The sequence below is a fragment of the Cryptosporidium hominis genome, assembly GCF_000006425.1.
Source record: "Cryptosporidium hominis TU502 chromosome 8 CHRO018018, whole genome shotgun sequence".
Taxonomy (NCBI): Eukaryota; Apicomplexa; class Conoidasida; order Eucoccidiorida; family Cryptosporidiidae; genus Cryptosporidium; species Cryptosporidium hominis.
Genome location: NW_667327.1, coordinates 1 through 16482, shown reverse-complemented (window position 1 = coordinate 16482; position 16482 = coordinate 1). Strand labels below are relative to the sequence as shown.

At 30.3% G+C, this 16482-nt stretch overlaps 7 protein-coding genes across 7 annotated transcripts; 4 read left to right on the top strand and 3 right to left on the bottom strand.

The window, feature by feature from the left end:
• Positions 1 to 1707: 1707 nt before the first annotated feature.
• On the top strand, positions 1708 to 2832 carry Chro.80066 (hypothetical protein). The annotated part of the gene is made up of 1 exon (XM_661805.1): positions 1708 to 2832. One exon carries the CDS (start codon positions 1708 to 1710, stop codon positions 2830 to 2832), a length of 1125 nt encoding a protein of 374 aa, XP_666897.1.
• A 441-nt stretch (positions 2833 to 3273) lies between these two features.
• Positions 3274 to 4779, top strand: Chro.80065 (hypothetical protein). Its single annotated transcript, XM_661804.1, has 1 exon — positions 3274 to 4779. The coding sequence occupies one exon, from the start codon at positions 3274 to 3276 to the stop codon at positions 4777 to 4779; it is 1506 nt and encodes a 501-aa protein (XP_666896.1).
• An 836-nt stretch (positions 4780 to 5615) lies between these two features.
• Chro.80064 (hypothetical protein) lies at positions 5616 to 5861 on the bottom strand. Its single annotated transcript, XM_661803.1, has 1 exon — positions 5616 to 5861. The coding sequence occupies one exon, from the start codon at positions 5859 to 5861 to the stop codon at positions 5616 to 5618; it is 246 nt and encodes an 81-aa protein (XP_666895.1).
• A 459-nt stretch (positions 5862 to 6320) lies between these two features.
• On the top strand, positions 6321 to 6764 carry Chro.80063 (caltractin). Its single annotated transcript, XM_661802.1, has 1 exon — positions 6321 to 6764. The coding sequence occupies one exon, from the start codon at positions 6321 to 6323 to the stop codon at positions 6762 to 6764; it is 444 nt and encodes a 147-aa protein (XP_666894.1).
• Positions 6765 to 7212: 448 nt separating this feature from the next.
• Chro.80062 (hypothetical protein) lies at positions 7213 to 9987 on the bottom strand. The annotated part of the gene is made up of 1 exon (XM_661801.1): positions 7213 to 9987. One exon carries the CDS (start codon positions 9985 to 9987, stop codon positions 7213 to 7215), a length of 2775 nt encoding a protein of 924 aa, XP_666893.1.
• Positions 9988 to 10718: 731 nt separating this feature from the next.
• Positions 10719 to 13643, bottom strand: Chro.80061 (hypothetical protein). Its single annotated transcript, XM_661800.1, has 1 exon — positions 10719 to 13643. The coding sequence occupies one exon, from the start codon at positions 13641 to 13643 to the stop codon at positions 10719 to 10721; it is 2925 nt and encodes a 974-aa protein (XP_666892.1).
• An 862-nt stretch (positions 13644 to 14505) lies between these two features.
• Positions 14506 to 15495, top strand: Chro.80060 (hypothetical protein). The annotated part of the gene is made up of 1 exon (XM_661799.1): positions 14506 to 15495. The coding sequence occupies one exon, from the start codon at positions 14506 to 14508 to the stop codon at positions 15493 to 15495; it is 990 nt and encodes a 329-aa protein (XP_666891.1).
• Positions 15496 to 16482: the final 987 nt, after the last annotated feature.

Below are 16482 nucleotides of genomic sequence, written 5' to 3'. Positions count from 1 at the left end.
TCCTGTAAAAAGATTGGAGTGTATTAAAGTTAAATAAATATAAAAATTTTCTGGATAATTTACTTTACGAGTTGATACAACATCGTTTTGAAATTGCATAAATCTTAGAAATTGGACTTACCTCAATGGTTAAAGAAGTTTTGGAGTTGGTTTCCATATACTCTTGTACTTTATCTTCACTAGATTTTATAAATCAAATATTTTGTTTAATTTACTTCTTTAATAAGTAATACATGGGATAAACTTACCTAACAAAAACACCCGCCAAAATTAGAATTCTATGGGATAGTTTTAAATCATATTGATTTTTTTTTTCACAATCAAGAATGTTGGCACAGTTTTCAATCTAGCAGTTTAAGATGAGTATTTGAGTTTGAATAGAAAACAAGGCAAGAAAGGAATACTTGAAGTAATTTATAAATGTTCAAAAATTCAAAAAATGAATTATTGCTTTTGTTTCTTTCTTATTCTCACCTAAAGAAGGAAACAGTACTATTGAATATTTTTTTTAATTAAAAAAAATATAAAAAAACTTTCAAGTATACCTGTAGTCAAAACTTACTTCATCAGCTGACATTTTTCTTTATATATAAATATATATATATATATATATATATATATATATATATCAATGAAAATATACTTTGTTAGTGTCAAATTGACTTGACTAAGTAATGAAAATATTTCCGGCTAAATATCAAATTGGCTTTTAAGGTTGTTTCTAAATAATAAATTATATGATTATCAAACCACTTCACCTCATACCAAAAAGTATTATTTTAATTTAAATTCTACACAAATATTAATTATTTCAATTCTAACCCACAAATATTTTTACACGCAACTTCTTTTATTATTTATTTTAATACAATGCACACAAATGGCGGCAAACATTTTAAACCAACGTTATTTAATTTAGTTATTTTTATTTTAATAGTATACAAGACATTAAATAAAACGTAGCTGATTAAGATTAAGTGGAAGAAATTACACTTATTTTCTAACTAGGTTTTTATATTCAATTTTGTTGAAAATAATAGTGAGTGCATCTTTCATCATTTTTATTAATAAGGTATGATATGTGGGATAAGATAAATCAATAATCTAAAGAAAATTTTGATTGAAATATGAGCTAATTGATAATTTAGATGACAAAAATCTATTAGAAGTTAATTCTACACTTAAACTTATTTAAATTTAAAAAAAAAATTACGAGTTTTGATTTAGTTAGAGTTAGAATTGGAACAAATTTTCAAAGATTACTCAAAAAGTTATTTAATTTATCTTTGTTTTTCTAATGTAAACCCCAAATAAATTCAAAGATTTTTTTCTATATAACAAACTGACTATTAGCAATGTATTTTATTGGAGTTTATTATTAAAGAAAGATAGGATGGAAAAAAAGTAGAAAAAACAATAGATCTGTTTCTGTTTTAGTAAAACTATATAACAAATTCCATTGCTTTAAGACTCAAAAATATCTTCTTTTCATTTTAAAAATCTTTAAATTTAATATTACTAATGGGTTGGCGCCAATCAAAATAGTCACACATTATTATGAATGCATGCACAGGTGCAAATATGAGGAATATTTTATTGATAATTGGATATATTTAAAAATATTTATAAACAAAAATAATATATGCATATATAAAGTATAAGTTGCTGAGCAAGTTCAGAAAGAGACGAGAACAAATCAATTGGAGGATGAGTAAGATGAAAAAACTCCTTTTCTATGGTTACTCACTATTAAGTTTGAGTGCTATTATTTTATTTAGTGGAAAAGAAAGCCACCATTTAAGAAAAAGCTGTTCATTCTTAGTAGATGAATTCTTTCAATCAGAATTGTTTGAAAGAAAACCTGGGTTTTTCTTCTTTTTAGAAGAAAAACAAACTGGTATTGTCTTTGAAAATGTTTCATTTGTTCAATTTTTTAAAAAGAAAAAATCTAATAGTACAGATAGTAGTAAAGAAGAAAAAAAAAAAAGAAAGAAGGAAGAGAAGGAAAGGAAGAAACAAGAAAAAGAAATGAAGAAACAAGAAAAAGCCTCAGAGAAAGCTCAAGCTAAGGAAATGAAGAAAAAAGATAAAGAAGATGAAAAGGAAATTAAAAATTTGGGAAAGAAAAATAATATATCTTCAAAAGAAGTTAGTAAGAAGCTAAAAGAGCTAAAGAAACAACTTAAGGCTGAAAGAAAGAGTAATCCTCAATTAACACTAATGCAATTATTTAATAATTCTGGAGGTTTTAGTGGTAGTGGGGCCGCTAATGCTAACTCTGATACAGACTCAAATTCAGGAATTCAAGACGCATCTTACTCTATGGCTGATGTAACCGGTGGAGCTGTATCTACAGGAGAACTAACGAAAGAGGAGAAAAAGAAACAAAAGAAACAAGACAAAGAAGATGAAAAAGAAGTAATTAAAATGATGACTTCATCTGGAATGAACAAGAAAGAAGCAAAGAAAAAAGTAAAAGAGCTTAAAAAACAACTTAAAAAAGCAAGGAAGAATGGAAATCCAAAAATGACCTTAATTAACTTATATAACAACACCGGTGGTGCTGGTGGTGCTGGTGGTGCTGGTGGTGCTGGTGGCGTAGATATCGGAGATTTAACTGAAGAAGGCGGAAATGTTGAAGCCAGATTATCTGCTCTGGAAGCTAAAGTTAGAAAACTAACTTCAAGCAACAAAAAAAGAAAGAAAGAAATCAAGAAACTCAACAGTAATATGTCTAAATTAGCATTCATCATAAGGAGAATGACTAGAGGCGGAGGAGCTGGCAACAGTGGTCAAGGCTCAGATTCGGATACTGATGATGACGATGAATAGTTATAAAATCAAAAAGTTTCTTCATATAATTTAAAAAGAAAATTCAACACTTTTAATAATTTAATTATTATACTTGCATGCACTAAAAAAAATTCAGTTTAGGCGGTAAATTTGAAATAAACTATTTTCTATACCGGCATTAATTATTTAAAATATTTAAGTATAAAATAATTTTTGGTTTTGAAGAATATTAAAAGTAATTTTTTAATAAAAAAAAACTAATTACCGGTAACTAGTCTAGACTTCTCTAAATATCAAAAAATATAATTAGATGGAGGAAAATATTAGTAATCTAAGGTTTTGAATTTAAAGTGATATTTCAAGATTAAAAAAAGTTTTTCTGATTTCATTTGATTACTATTTCTAATATAATAAATGTTTTAAATAACTAGATAGGTTTTTTTTTGTTTTAAGTTAAAAGGAAAAAATTGAAAAATTAAGATGAAGGAGGTAATTCCTATGAGAACATACTGCATGTCCTTTGGATATGATGGATCAGATTATCATGGGATGCAGATTCAAATGAGAAATAATAAAAAGGTAGAAGAATTGAGAACTATTGAAGGAGAAATGGAAGATTGTTTAGAGAAGCTTGGTATGTTTTTTGTAAGTAATGAACAAAATGATGATCAAGGAGGATTATTAAAGAAGATTAAGTGGTCTAGAGTTGGGCGAACTGATAAAGGGGTACATTCAGTTTGTCAAGTAGTATCTTTTAGAGCTAAAATTAAAATAAATGGCGAGTTAGAATTTATTTTAAAAAATAAGGATGTTGATGAAAAAATAATAGAAATCTGTAAAAGACTTAAAGAAGAGAGAGATATTTTAAATAAGAATGGAGTAGATAAAAGTCATAGTATAAATCCTCTATTAGGAGGAGCTTCATTAGTTTTTAAAAATAATTTGGATGAATTTTTGGATGAATTATTGATTCTTGATTATATAGTAGCTAAACTCAATAAACTTTTAGAATCAACAAAAATTAAGGTTTTTAAGATTTTTAGAGTAACAAAGAATTTTGATGCCAGAATAGATTGTTCTAGAAGACAATACGAATACTTAATGCCTGAATTTCTTCTTAAACATGTAAATATTAACAATGATGATTTCAAAGAAGAGCTTAACAGAGCAAGCTTATCTAGATTTGAGGAAGGATTAAATGAATTAAAGAATGCAAGTAAAAAAAGAAAAAGAGAAACTATCAATACAAGTTTAAACCATAACCCTGAAGTCAATGAAATCGAAGAAGAGGTTGAGAGAGAAGAAGATGATGAAAATGATGAAAAAGGAGAGAGGATGAAACAGTTTGAATTTCATCAAACTAATAGACTCAACAACTATGGTTTTGGAAATGATTACAGGTTGGTAAATTATAAAATTGAGGATTATTTAGACCCAAAAAGGAGATTCAGTTTATCAGATGAAGATTTAAAGAGATTTCAATCAATTTTGAATGAATATATTGGTACACATAGTTTTCATAATTTTACATCAAAATCAAGTTATGAAGATTCCACTTCTTGGAGGCATATTGAAGAAATTAAAGTAGTAAAAGTTAATCAAAACGAAATTAAAGGGGATATTAACCTTATTAAGATTATAATTAAAGGTCAGTCATTTCTATTGCACCAAATAAGAAAAATGGTAGCATTAGCTATAGAAATTTTTAGAGGAACAGCTCCAAGCAATGGAATTCAACTTTGTTTTTTACCCGATAAATTTTCCATTCATTTAGCTCCAAGCCAAGGACTTCTTCTAGATAGAGTTTTTTATAACTCATATAATACAAAAAGAAGTATTTCCACTGATCAAACTGACTTTGCAATTCAATTTCTCTCATTTCATATTAAGGATTGCCATTTTGTCAAAGAAATGGAATCTTTTAAAGTTAACTTAATCTACTCCAAAATCTATTCAACTATTTCTGAAGAAAACGATAACAAGTAAGTTTACTTTGGAATTACTAATACCAATTTTTTTTTAAATAATTTATTTAATTACCGTTATTTTTGCATGCATGCAAAAAACACGTAATGCAATAATAATTACGATTACATAAATTATTTAATAAAAAAAAAAAATTGAACAAGATCTGAATTTGAAATTAACTCACTTTTTTTTCTTTACCTATTTAGATGGATTGAATGGATTGAATCAATTAGCAGACACCCATTTATTATTGATAATTTAATATATGATACAAGCTATGCAAAAAAAAACCAATTAGAAAATAAAATTAATTAAATTATAACCCTTTAATATATAATATTCACAGAATTTAGTATTTTTCTACGTAAAATAATACTTAATTGATGGAAATATAAATTAGTTTCATCAATATTTCTTATTACTTGAGCGATCATAACCAAATTCCCCTCAATCTTGCTTTCTTCCAGTTTGCATGTATTGAAATCTTCCTGATTTATTATGTAACCTATAACTTCTACCTTACTTCCTTTTTCTATGCTTTGAATTCTTGGCTTTTTCAAGTTCCTAAAAACAAATTAATATTAAAGTTAGATAATTAATCTAGTAATGATTTCCACTCGAAAAAAAAGTTTTTTTTCTATGAAAATGATACATGATTTTGGTAAAACAATGTTTAAAACCTAAAAACATTGATTACGTGTAAAGGCGCCAACATTGCTCGTGTCATTGGTTGTTTTTATCCTTATTACACACCTGACTACGATGGCTCCTCCCATTCTTTTAATTTCTTTTTTTTTTCAATAATTATTATCTATACATTTACTTTCCTTCTCCAAAACCATGTACTTTATCAGTTAAAATCCATACCTCAAACTCACTCTTAAGCTTCTGGACTCGTAAAATATCGCAATCTCCTGCTCAATCAAGTCCACGAATTTTACAATTCCAGCAACTCTAATTTTCTTTTTCTCCAACCCTAAATCATACACTTCCTGCAGTAATATCATCTCTGCCAATTCATCCTCCACTAAACCGTTCACACTATCTTCCATACTACTACTGTCCCCATCATTCACATTGTCCTCTCCTCTGCCTAACATAATCCTCTCTTTTCCATCCTTTATATTCTCTACTAAATTAGCTCTTTAACCTTTTACACAATTCCCCACAATTACCGCCATATGGCATGTCGGGCGGGCATTTTTGCCGCCGCATTTGCATCATTAAAGTGTGCATAATATTAGACATGTAAACGGCAATACATGGAAAATAAGAGAAAGTATAAATATAAGCATCTCAGATATAAGCTTAGTATTAAAGAGGAGCAAAGGGGAAGGGAGAATAATAAAACACGAATATAGTGGAAACGAACTATTATTTTCTGACGAGATTTGTTGTATTTGTTTAAGCCAAGGTAATAAATAGATTATAAAGAAAATTGTAAAGATTTTTTAAAAAAAGAGTAATTATATATCAGAGCTTTATTAATTTTCTTTTATTTGGCTTTATCCAAGGAAAACTAATACTAATATTGGCAGTTTGATTTTATTTAAAAAAAAATGGACAGTACTGAAGTTAGAGAATTGAGAGATGTTTTTGATTTACTTGATGGTAAATCAGGGTTAGATGTTGGGTTCTTAAGAGCTGCAGCTACATGTATGGACATTCCATTAGATAACACAGTCATTGGAAGACTAAACTCACTAACTCAGGAGTGTGGAGGTAAACTAGATTTTGCAGGATTTGTAAGTCTTGTAAACAGTGGAAATGAGATAAAGAAATTCACTGTTGAAGATGCTGTAAATATCTTTAGTTGCCTTGATATCAAGAAGACTGGAACAATAGATCTTGAGGATCTTTCAGCATGTGCTTCCAGACTTGGTCTTTCAATGAGTGAGGAAGAATTAAAAACTATGTTAACTAACTTAGATGGCGATGGAGATAATGCCATTTCCCCTGATGATCTTCTATCAGCACTCCATCGTTACTCTGAAAAATGTTAAATATTGGAAGCTTTACCATTATCTCTTACCAAAACCATTGAATTTTAAAGGAGTAATTATCATCCAAGATTTCCTTAATAGCTGCCTAGTTTCTCTTTCCTAATCAAAAAAGTAAGGAAAAATGATAAATTATATAATAATTTGTGTCTCAAGATAATAGATTAGTACCAAAATTATATCCATTTACCATAGAGAAGAAATATATGCTAGTTTTGTAGAAGTTTTTGGATAATAATACTGTTATTACTCTGCGTAATGATATTCATTAACATAAATATGGCTTCCTGTATGTATAAAATATATTTTTGAATAACTTCTTTTTTATCTTTCAATTTGAGTTATGAATAACTAATTAACTTTAACCATCACAAAATTGAATTGAGACAACAAAACGAAACAGAGAAAATTTCTTGTAAATTTTTTATGGAATAGAAAATACTCGATCTTCCTAGCTCCCATTGTTGTCAGATATTACCGGCTTAATTGGAGTTTTAAGTCTTGGAGTGGTCAAATCTTTGGCTGATCTTTCAAAACTATCTCCAGTTTCTTCCAGTTGAAATAATATATCGTCAATTTCGTGGTAATCCCTCCTTTCAACTTCTGCTTTATCAGTAATATCAAACGATGCAGTTCCTTCCATATTAAGAATCTCTCCTTCCTTATAAGCTTTAGTAGTATTCTTTGAATTAATATTTCTGTTCTTTCCAGCTTCTTCTAATTTTTTCCTGTTATTTGGTGGAGTGAAAATAGAAGAAGCTCTTTCATCTATAGTCTCTAATGCCTTTTTATTACTGCTGCCTCCACCATGTCCGGTTCCATCATTTAAATCACGATAATATAAAGAGCTTGAAATCCTCTGGCGATCCCTTGAGCTCGATGTCTCCGCACTTCTCTTTTGATTTTTTACTTCAAAAGCTTCACTAGTGTATCTCGGTTCATGATTTACGCTTTCCATTGTCCAAGTCTGAGATCTTCTTGGCTGAACAGACATAGAATATTTCCTATTAACGGAATTAGCATCAAATGTGGCTTCTGATCTCTTTCTATGTTTGACGGAGTTAATCGATTGTGTACCAAGATACGAACTTCGAGATGCCGAAACGGAAGCAATAGCTGGCTGCAAGTTTCCAAGTGAATAGTGGGTCCCACTCAGAGAAGCTAAATTGTTTTGTCCTCCGCCTATAGTATTATATAAACCCTGGTAAGATTTAGAGTAACTCCTGGACATTCCAGCATTAAAATTGTGGTCAAAGCCATAAAAATTTGATTCATTGATAGATATTTGTCTCTTCAATGATGAGATGACGCTTTGATTTACCTCGATTTGTCTCTCAGCTTCGATTAAAATCTTCCTCAATCTCTCATTTTCCTCTATAAGCTGTTCCTGACGATTATTTGAATCATCCAATGATTGTTCATAGTCCTTAATCCGTTCCTCAAAATTCCTATTCTTGCTTTCAATTTGCTGAAAACTCCTTTTTAGATTACTAAAACTTGTCATTTGCTGCTTATACTTAGAATCTACATTTCCCAAAGATGTCTGAAGGCTTGAGATAATTTGATTTCCTTTCTCAATCTCTTTGCATGCATCGTCTAATGCGGTATCTAACTCACTAATTTCTTTTTTCTTCTTATCTATTTCGTCCCTCAAAGTCTTATTGGCCTCAATAGAACTGTTATACTCTAGCTTTAAGTTGTTCAACTCTTGTTCCTGCTCATCCTTTATCTTGGATAATACGTCATATGAGCTTTGAATTGCCTCCAGCTTAGCTTTAAGCCCATTATTAGTTTCTTTGTCATCCTTGATATACCTTTCCAAGCTAGATTTTGACTTGCTAAGCTCATTAAATGCATTTCCAAGTTCGTCAAGTTGTTGTTGCAAATCTTTAATTTTCTTTTCATTTGATAATCTTTCTTGGTTCCAGTGCTCCAACTCTCTATTATGTGTATCCTCATAAATCATTTTTATCTGATTGTAATCGTTTTCATACCTTTCAAAAATTCTCTTAATCTCAGCTTGGAACCTTTCAGACATATCACGTTCATTCTGAGCTGAGAGATAATTAGTCTTTGAAAGTTTCTCATTAAGTAGTCCTATTTCTTTCCTTAATGACTCTAGATCCGCCTCATAACCAGTAATTATCTTCTGTTGTCTATTAGACAAATCAAAATAATTATTCAAATGTCTTAAAATATAGTCCCTAAAGAAAGCCTCATTAGCCATTTCAAATGGAAGTGATAAGTGAACAATTTCCTTGTAATGGTTTAATTCCACAAAATGCAATGTAGATGAATCAACCCGACTTAATAGTGCAGAATTGAAAGTTGCTCCTGAAGATAGCCCCCCTAAATATGATTGCTCTATCCCTCCTTCTGAAATATTCAAATTCAAAACAATCTTGAGTGAATTCAAATTATCGCTTGCTGATGGAGAAAAGCTGGGCCGTAAATTACCAGGATCGTACCTATTTATACCAGGAAATACTGTCTCCTTTTCTATATTTATACCTTTATTACTCACTCTTGCATCAAAATAGTTGTCAGAACACCCATTTCCCTTAGACCTATTCAATAAATCAACCAGCATCACCGGAAATTCCTGAAAATCAACCAAAAGTCGTTGTTCTGATTTCAAGTGAAGAAAGTCATTTCCATCATTAATATCGCTATTCAATAAGAAAGAAAAATCGTTCGGCTTGGTCATTTCTATATGTACTCTGTTAAAACTTTTTAATAAGTTACTGGAACTTGAATAATGTCTTCTTTTAACTATTCTGAAGTTAAAAAACTGCATAGTCATATTCGAGCTCTCCAAAATTCCTCCTCTATTATATAATGAACAACTACCAAAACTATTACCTGTATTATTACAAAATCCTTCTTCTCCCACCTTTCCAAGGTGAGAAACTTGTGAACGGAGCGGCAAACTTTCATTATTTACAATGTTGTTATTAAGTCTTGCATTATTTTCTAGACGGTCAAATTCACGAGAATTTGGGGTGGATGGGGCTGTGCTAGTACATGTTGAAGAAATTGAATTATATTTTATATAAATTGGTACATCTTTTATGTGTACGACGTTTTCAACCTCATCATCATTAAAAAACCTGTTATACCCTGTTCTACTCTTACGTCCTTGAAATGTCTCAAAGTCGCTTTCTATCCTTAAACTCTCGTTGTTTCGCAATTCCATTTCTTCATGGAAATTCATTGAATTAAGCATATCAAACTTAAATTAGCATTGATTCTTCAAAACTCAGAATTTCTTCTATTTCACAAAATCAGTAATTATTGCTCTATTACTTGAAAACCGTTACAATGTATAAGTATTATAAATTTTATTACGATTTCTTTTTTTATAGCAGCCAGTAGAATTCAAATCACTCCTTTCTTAAACCTAATTATTTATTAAAACTTTTCATATAAAAAGTAACCAGAAATATTATTCCGCGATTCTCATCCACAGTATTTCAACAAATAAACTCTAATTACACAAAATAAACTTGAAGAATTCACCAACTGAGACCAAATCTTACATCTATCCTCCTCCTTACTTTTTAATCACTTAATTATTTGCTATTAATTCCTACCTTCCACCCTCTTTTAGAAACTCTTTATTTCTTCTTTTTTACAATATTAAAATTAATTAACTCACTTTTTTTTTTTGCTCTAACTAGTACCGCGCAATTGTTTATGTGGGGAGGCATGCAAAAGTTTTTTTTATTGATGTTTTTAAATTCATGTGGATGCATGCAATACCGGTATATAGATGATTATACGTGTACAAAAGCTATATGTAAAAAATGACGTAATAGGTAATTTACCAATTTTTTTAGGAGAAAGTTTTTAAAAATTATTTCTTTAGAAAACTATTTAAAAAAAAATATAATAATTAAAGCTATGAATATACAATAACGAGATTGTTATCTAAAAAGAAAAAATGAACAAAAAGGCTCAAATATTTTCGCTCAAGTTATTGCCATTAATTTGTTTTGAAGAATCCAATTCAGATTGAATCTTCTTTTGGATACTTTCTTCAGCTTTAATCGCTGCTGCTCGTTTTGGCCTAATAACATTACTAGCATTGCTATGAACTTCATAACTCCCCATTTGAGAGTTAGAAAATACTGCTGAAGATGAATCATTGTTAGATGGCGGGTTTTCATCTGTTTCACTCTTTTCTTGAGATTTATATCTTTTCAAGCTTGGTGAATAAGATGCTGCTCCTCCAGTATCAACAACATAATGGTTAGAATTGCTTGAATTGTTCAGATTATCAGCATTATAGCTAATAACATTTGAATTACCAAAAGCGATTAGATCATTATTGGGATAGCCATCAAAAACGCCAGAATCTCTGTGATCAGCTATATCATTATCTTCATTCTCAAGATCTTCGTTATCTTCGGTTAATAACTCATCATCCCATTCTTGTGGATTTGGCATTAAGTTTGGAGAAGTCCACTGTAAAGTTCTTACATGAGCTGCGACAGACTTTGCCAGAGGTGAAAGACTTAAAGCTTTTGTATTATATCCTCCTTCTAAAACTGATACAATTCTACCATTACAACAAAGATTTGCAATACTTATTAGCTGTTGGGTTAGCCATGTATAATCGCCCTCAGTGCACGAAGTGAATCCTTTTCCCACAATATCTATAACATGGCCATCGAATCCTGCTGAAATGAAAATAATATTAGGCCTAAATTGAAGAAGCTTTGGTAACAAAAATCTCTTAATTTTGTTCCTGAAGATTTTTGAAGTGGTCTTTTCTGAGAGTCCAATATTAATAATATTAGGCTTAGAAATACATTGATCTGGCCCTGTACCTGGATAAAATGTGCCATCATACGCATGAACACTTGAAAAAAATATATTTTCCGCATCAAGTTCATCCCTCCAAATCTTATAATAAGAGATATCCTGCTCCAAATCCAAGTTAATACCAGGAACTGGATTAAACAATGTTTTGATTTTCCTATTTCCTGGAGATGCATTTCGGACAATTTGTTCAGTACCATTACCATGATGCACATCAAAATCTATAATAGCAATCTTTGAAATACCTAAATTGGAGTATGTATACCTACAATAAGCCGCACCTATTGCAACGTTATTTAATAGACAAAATCCTTGTGATCCTGATGGAATTCCTTCATTAGTACCAACTGTTTGCGCAGCTCCCCATGTTCCAAGATGATGTCCAGGAGGCCTTATAGCACAAAAGGCATTTCGATTCTCGCCTCTGCAGACACAATCAACAGCATTAATAACTGAGCCACTAGCATGTAAAGCTGCTTTCCAAGAACCTGGAGTTAACTGGGTATCATCATCTATAGATCCGGTAAGAAATGGTCTTTGATCCCAAATTAATCGGCTTTCTTCAACCTTATGTTGCAATAAACGAACATATGCCCAATCATGAACTCTAAGAATATCTGATAATATTGCAGGCTTACACGATTCAGTCCATTGAAGTAATGAAAACTCATTACTCCTTAAAATTCCAACATTTGGTTTGACTAATACCTCCATACGTGTCGGATTCTCTGGAATCTTATTCACTAATTTTGAACGTCTAATTGGCATATCCATTGGTTCTGGAAGAGAAATATGGTCTATGCAACAACCATGTGTGAATATTCTAGTTGAAGCTAGTCCCATTGAAGGGCCATCCGCAATTAGACTTTCATTTACTCCTACTCCTACCCTTCTTTGCTCGGATTCATCATTAGTGGCAATTTCAACAGCTATAGAAAACACTCTTTCAAATTCAGATCCTAATCCCAGTTTTTGTGCATGAAAAGAAAGCAAATCATATTCACTCTCAGAAATAGGATGTTGCTGATATTCTGAATCTGTCAATAATGTATGAAGGCATCTCCACGCTGATTTATCTATACAACATTTTATTAAGTTCGCTGTGGAAGTTGTTTCTTTCAATGGGTCAGCACCTCCGCTTGAAAGTATTACAGAAAGCGTATCAGGATCTCTGCTTGATATGGCATGATGAATTGGTTCATCATTATTCAAATCTGAAATATTTGCTAATGCACCATATTCTAGTAATAAAGATACAATTTTTGAATCACCAAAGCTACATGCTAAATGTAACGCGGTAATTCCAAGCTGATCTGTAGCGTTAATATCCAGCCATGATACATTTTGAGAAGTACCATGAGTTAATGTAAAAGGTAAAAGAAGATATAAACAATTCATACAATCCTCATATCTTTCCGGAAAAATTGCCTTACAAAGTACTAGATGAGAAATTGGTATACCAGCATATGGAATAGACAAATCAATTGGAATAATATTATTTTGGTACACAGTATTTGATAAAGAATCACCAGCAATATAAGTATTTTCAGTACCATTATTTGGTCTTAAATCTTCTGATTGGCAACTTAAGAGGATCTCCAGCATCTCTGGATAGGCATTCAAAAGCGCAATATGTAGAGCAGTACACCCTGATGAGTCCCTATCGTTGATAATACATCTCATTGGGCTGAAAATGTACTCCTTCAGAGTTTTTGAGTCACGAGAATGAATCAGCTTCTGAAAGAATCCAGGTTTGGGATTGAAGCTATCCAATAATGGATACTTAATCAATTGATCTAAATTTGACCTAGAGCCAAAATCTTCACTTTGATTTGTTGATTTTTGGTCAGAAATAACCTCCATATTTAACTCATTAGTACTATTTTGATCTTTACTATCATCAATTGTATCAGCATTAATTGTGAAAATATCAATATTTTGGGAGTTATTCTGTGAGTGGTCCAGATTTAAATCATTATCTATTGGTAAGCTTTGAAGAGAAACTTCATCTTGTTTAATATTTAATTGGTGATCATTTAGACTTTTGTCCGGGTCCATATTTCCTTTATTTATTCAAATATATATATTATATACATATATTTATATACACACTTATATATATAAATAAATAAATATATATATATATATATGGGAAATAAAAAGAAGTCCAAGAGTTTTTTCACAAAAAAAAAAATGAGATTAAAGATTGGTCATAAATTCAGATTAATCCTTGATCTTGAAATTTCAAGATTCATAAAACCACAATTAATATTATATTTGAATCTGACCTAGCCAGAATTAAGGAACAAACAGATTTTAATTACCAACCAACTAACCGATTAATTTATATGGAAATTCAAAATTTTTATCTTATTATCTCAGATTATTTATAATAATTCAAGAAAAATTTGGTTAATTATCAAATTCTCCTCATTACATCATATTAATTCAGACTATTTATTTTGCTAATCATAATTATTTAAATACATTTTTAAATATTATTGTCTAGTCATTACACATTCTAATGCTAATTATTTGACATTATGCCAATACCAATAAGATTAAATTATATATTTATTTTGAAGACAAGACGTGGGGTCCGTGTGAATTATTTAAAATGGGCCTAAAAAATAAAAATGGCAAACGCGCGGTAAAATTTGGGGAAAAAGGCTGTTATATGAATTTCTGGTATATTATTAAACACAGACAAGACAAAAGGCATGTATAATATGTAGTAAGTGAAAGGGAAAAAAAGAAACAAAATAATAAATTAGCAAATAAAATAAAGAAAAGCTAATATCAACATTTGATTCAATCACTATTGATTAAGCTAATGTATGTGAGTGATAAACTCAAGTTGTGGGAATTTAGTTATTTATCAAGGTTCAACTCTATTAATATTAGATAAAAATAGAAACCAATGAAAAATGTGGAGAAATTAGTCCAGGAGCTGCACTCCCATAATGTTAAGGATGAAGTAAAATTTAAGTATAAAATCGGTGATTTAGTTTATTCATTATGGAAAGGTCAACTATGGAAAGCAATTATTTTAGATACTTCATTAAAAATACATCCAAATGGGTGGCACCCCATTTACTATGTGGGATATGTAACAAAGCACAAAACCGGGAGTAAGAATTATTATTTCAATAAAGATTATAATGAGTGGAAATCTGAAGCTCTCATATTTGAAATAGATGGATATACGAGAAAAAAAAGTGCTGAAACTCAGAAAATGCTTCGAAATGCCTTAAAAGACCAAGATCGAGCAATCGTTGAGAATATGCTCGGTAAGCTTCATTCCCAACAAGAGATGAAAATTTCAATATTAAACTTTAATAAAATAGAAGTTGAATGGTTTGACTTTTCTGAGATGATATACAGTGTCTTGATTCATGACAAAAACCAAATAAGTCACGGAAAATTGGTGATATTACCGAAAAGCCCAAACATTGAGGATATCTTTTCAGAATATATCATATATGAAAGCAATCTAATAAAAAAAAAGAAAGAAACTTCTCCTGAAATAGAGATTCAGAAATTGATTTTAAATATGTTGACAAAGATTTTCAATAAATCTCTCAAAAAGAGACTTATTTACCCATCAGAAATGAATCAAGTTAGCTACTTCGAGAAGAATATTACAAAAAGCACCAAATTTTCTGAAATATTTGGCATTGAGCACTTACTTAGACTACTTATAATATTACCGAAACTTATTGGAGATCATATTTCATTCGGTGAATATAACCTAAGTCTTGATCCTGATGAAGAGAATAATCAACCAGATTACATAATTGTAAAAACAATCAAATTGGAGCTCATCAAAACTGTAAATTCATTTATCGAGTATTTTAACAACAACATCTCAAAATTTTCTATTGGAAATTACAAATCATTTTCAATTTGATAAGAGATTTTTGATTCTAGTCAAGTCGTTAGTATCCATATTTTTCATCTAAAAATCCAAATTTTATTAAAATTTTTAAACTTTGTCGTAATTAATACCGATACCTTAAAATGTATCGTCTCGTGATCTACATTTCCCGCCCAAAGGTTTATGATAAAAAAAGATTCAAAAAGAAAGGGTTTTTTTTATTGAAAAAAAAATTTCAAGAAAAAGTGACTTAAATCATAATTTTCTTCTTGGATAAAGCTATTTTTATTGAAAGAGTATTGGATTGTCTATAAAGGTTTTGGATTCACAAATGTAAAGGAATTGATTATTGGCGCTAATTTAAAGAATATTAGAAATGAGTTACAATGAAGTAGTTTTGGACTCAGGAATGACTGAGCAGACTATTGATATAGAAGGGGAGACTCTCTATATTCAAGTTCTTGGAGCAGGATGTGAAGTAGGTCGTTCATGCGTCGTCGTATCCTTCAAAGGTCGTTCAGTAATGTTTGATTGTGGAATACATCCAGCATTTTCAGGCATTGGATCTCTTCCGGTATTTGATGCAATAGATGTGAGTACTATCGATCTTTGTTTGATTACTCATTTTCATTTGGATCATTCTGGGGCAACTCCTTACTTTGTTAGTCTGACAGACTTTAATGGTAAAGTATTTATGACTGAACCTACTAAGGCTATTTGTAAATTAGTTTGGCAAGACTATGCAAGAGTTAACAAATTCTCTGCCGGAAGCATCGAATCAGAGGAAGCACCATTATCAAGTATCAACTTATATACGGAAAAAGATATTGAGAAAGCTATTAATATGACAGAAATTATCGATTTTAGACAACAAGTTGAACTGGACGGAATCAGATTTTCATGTTATGGAGCTGGACATGTATTGGGAGCTTGTATGTTTCTAGTAGAAATTGGAGGAGTTCGAATTCTTTATACTGGTGATTATAGTAGAGAAGATGATCGTCATGTTCCAAGAGCAGA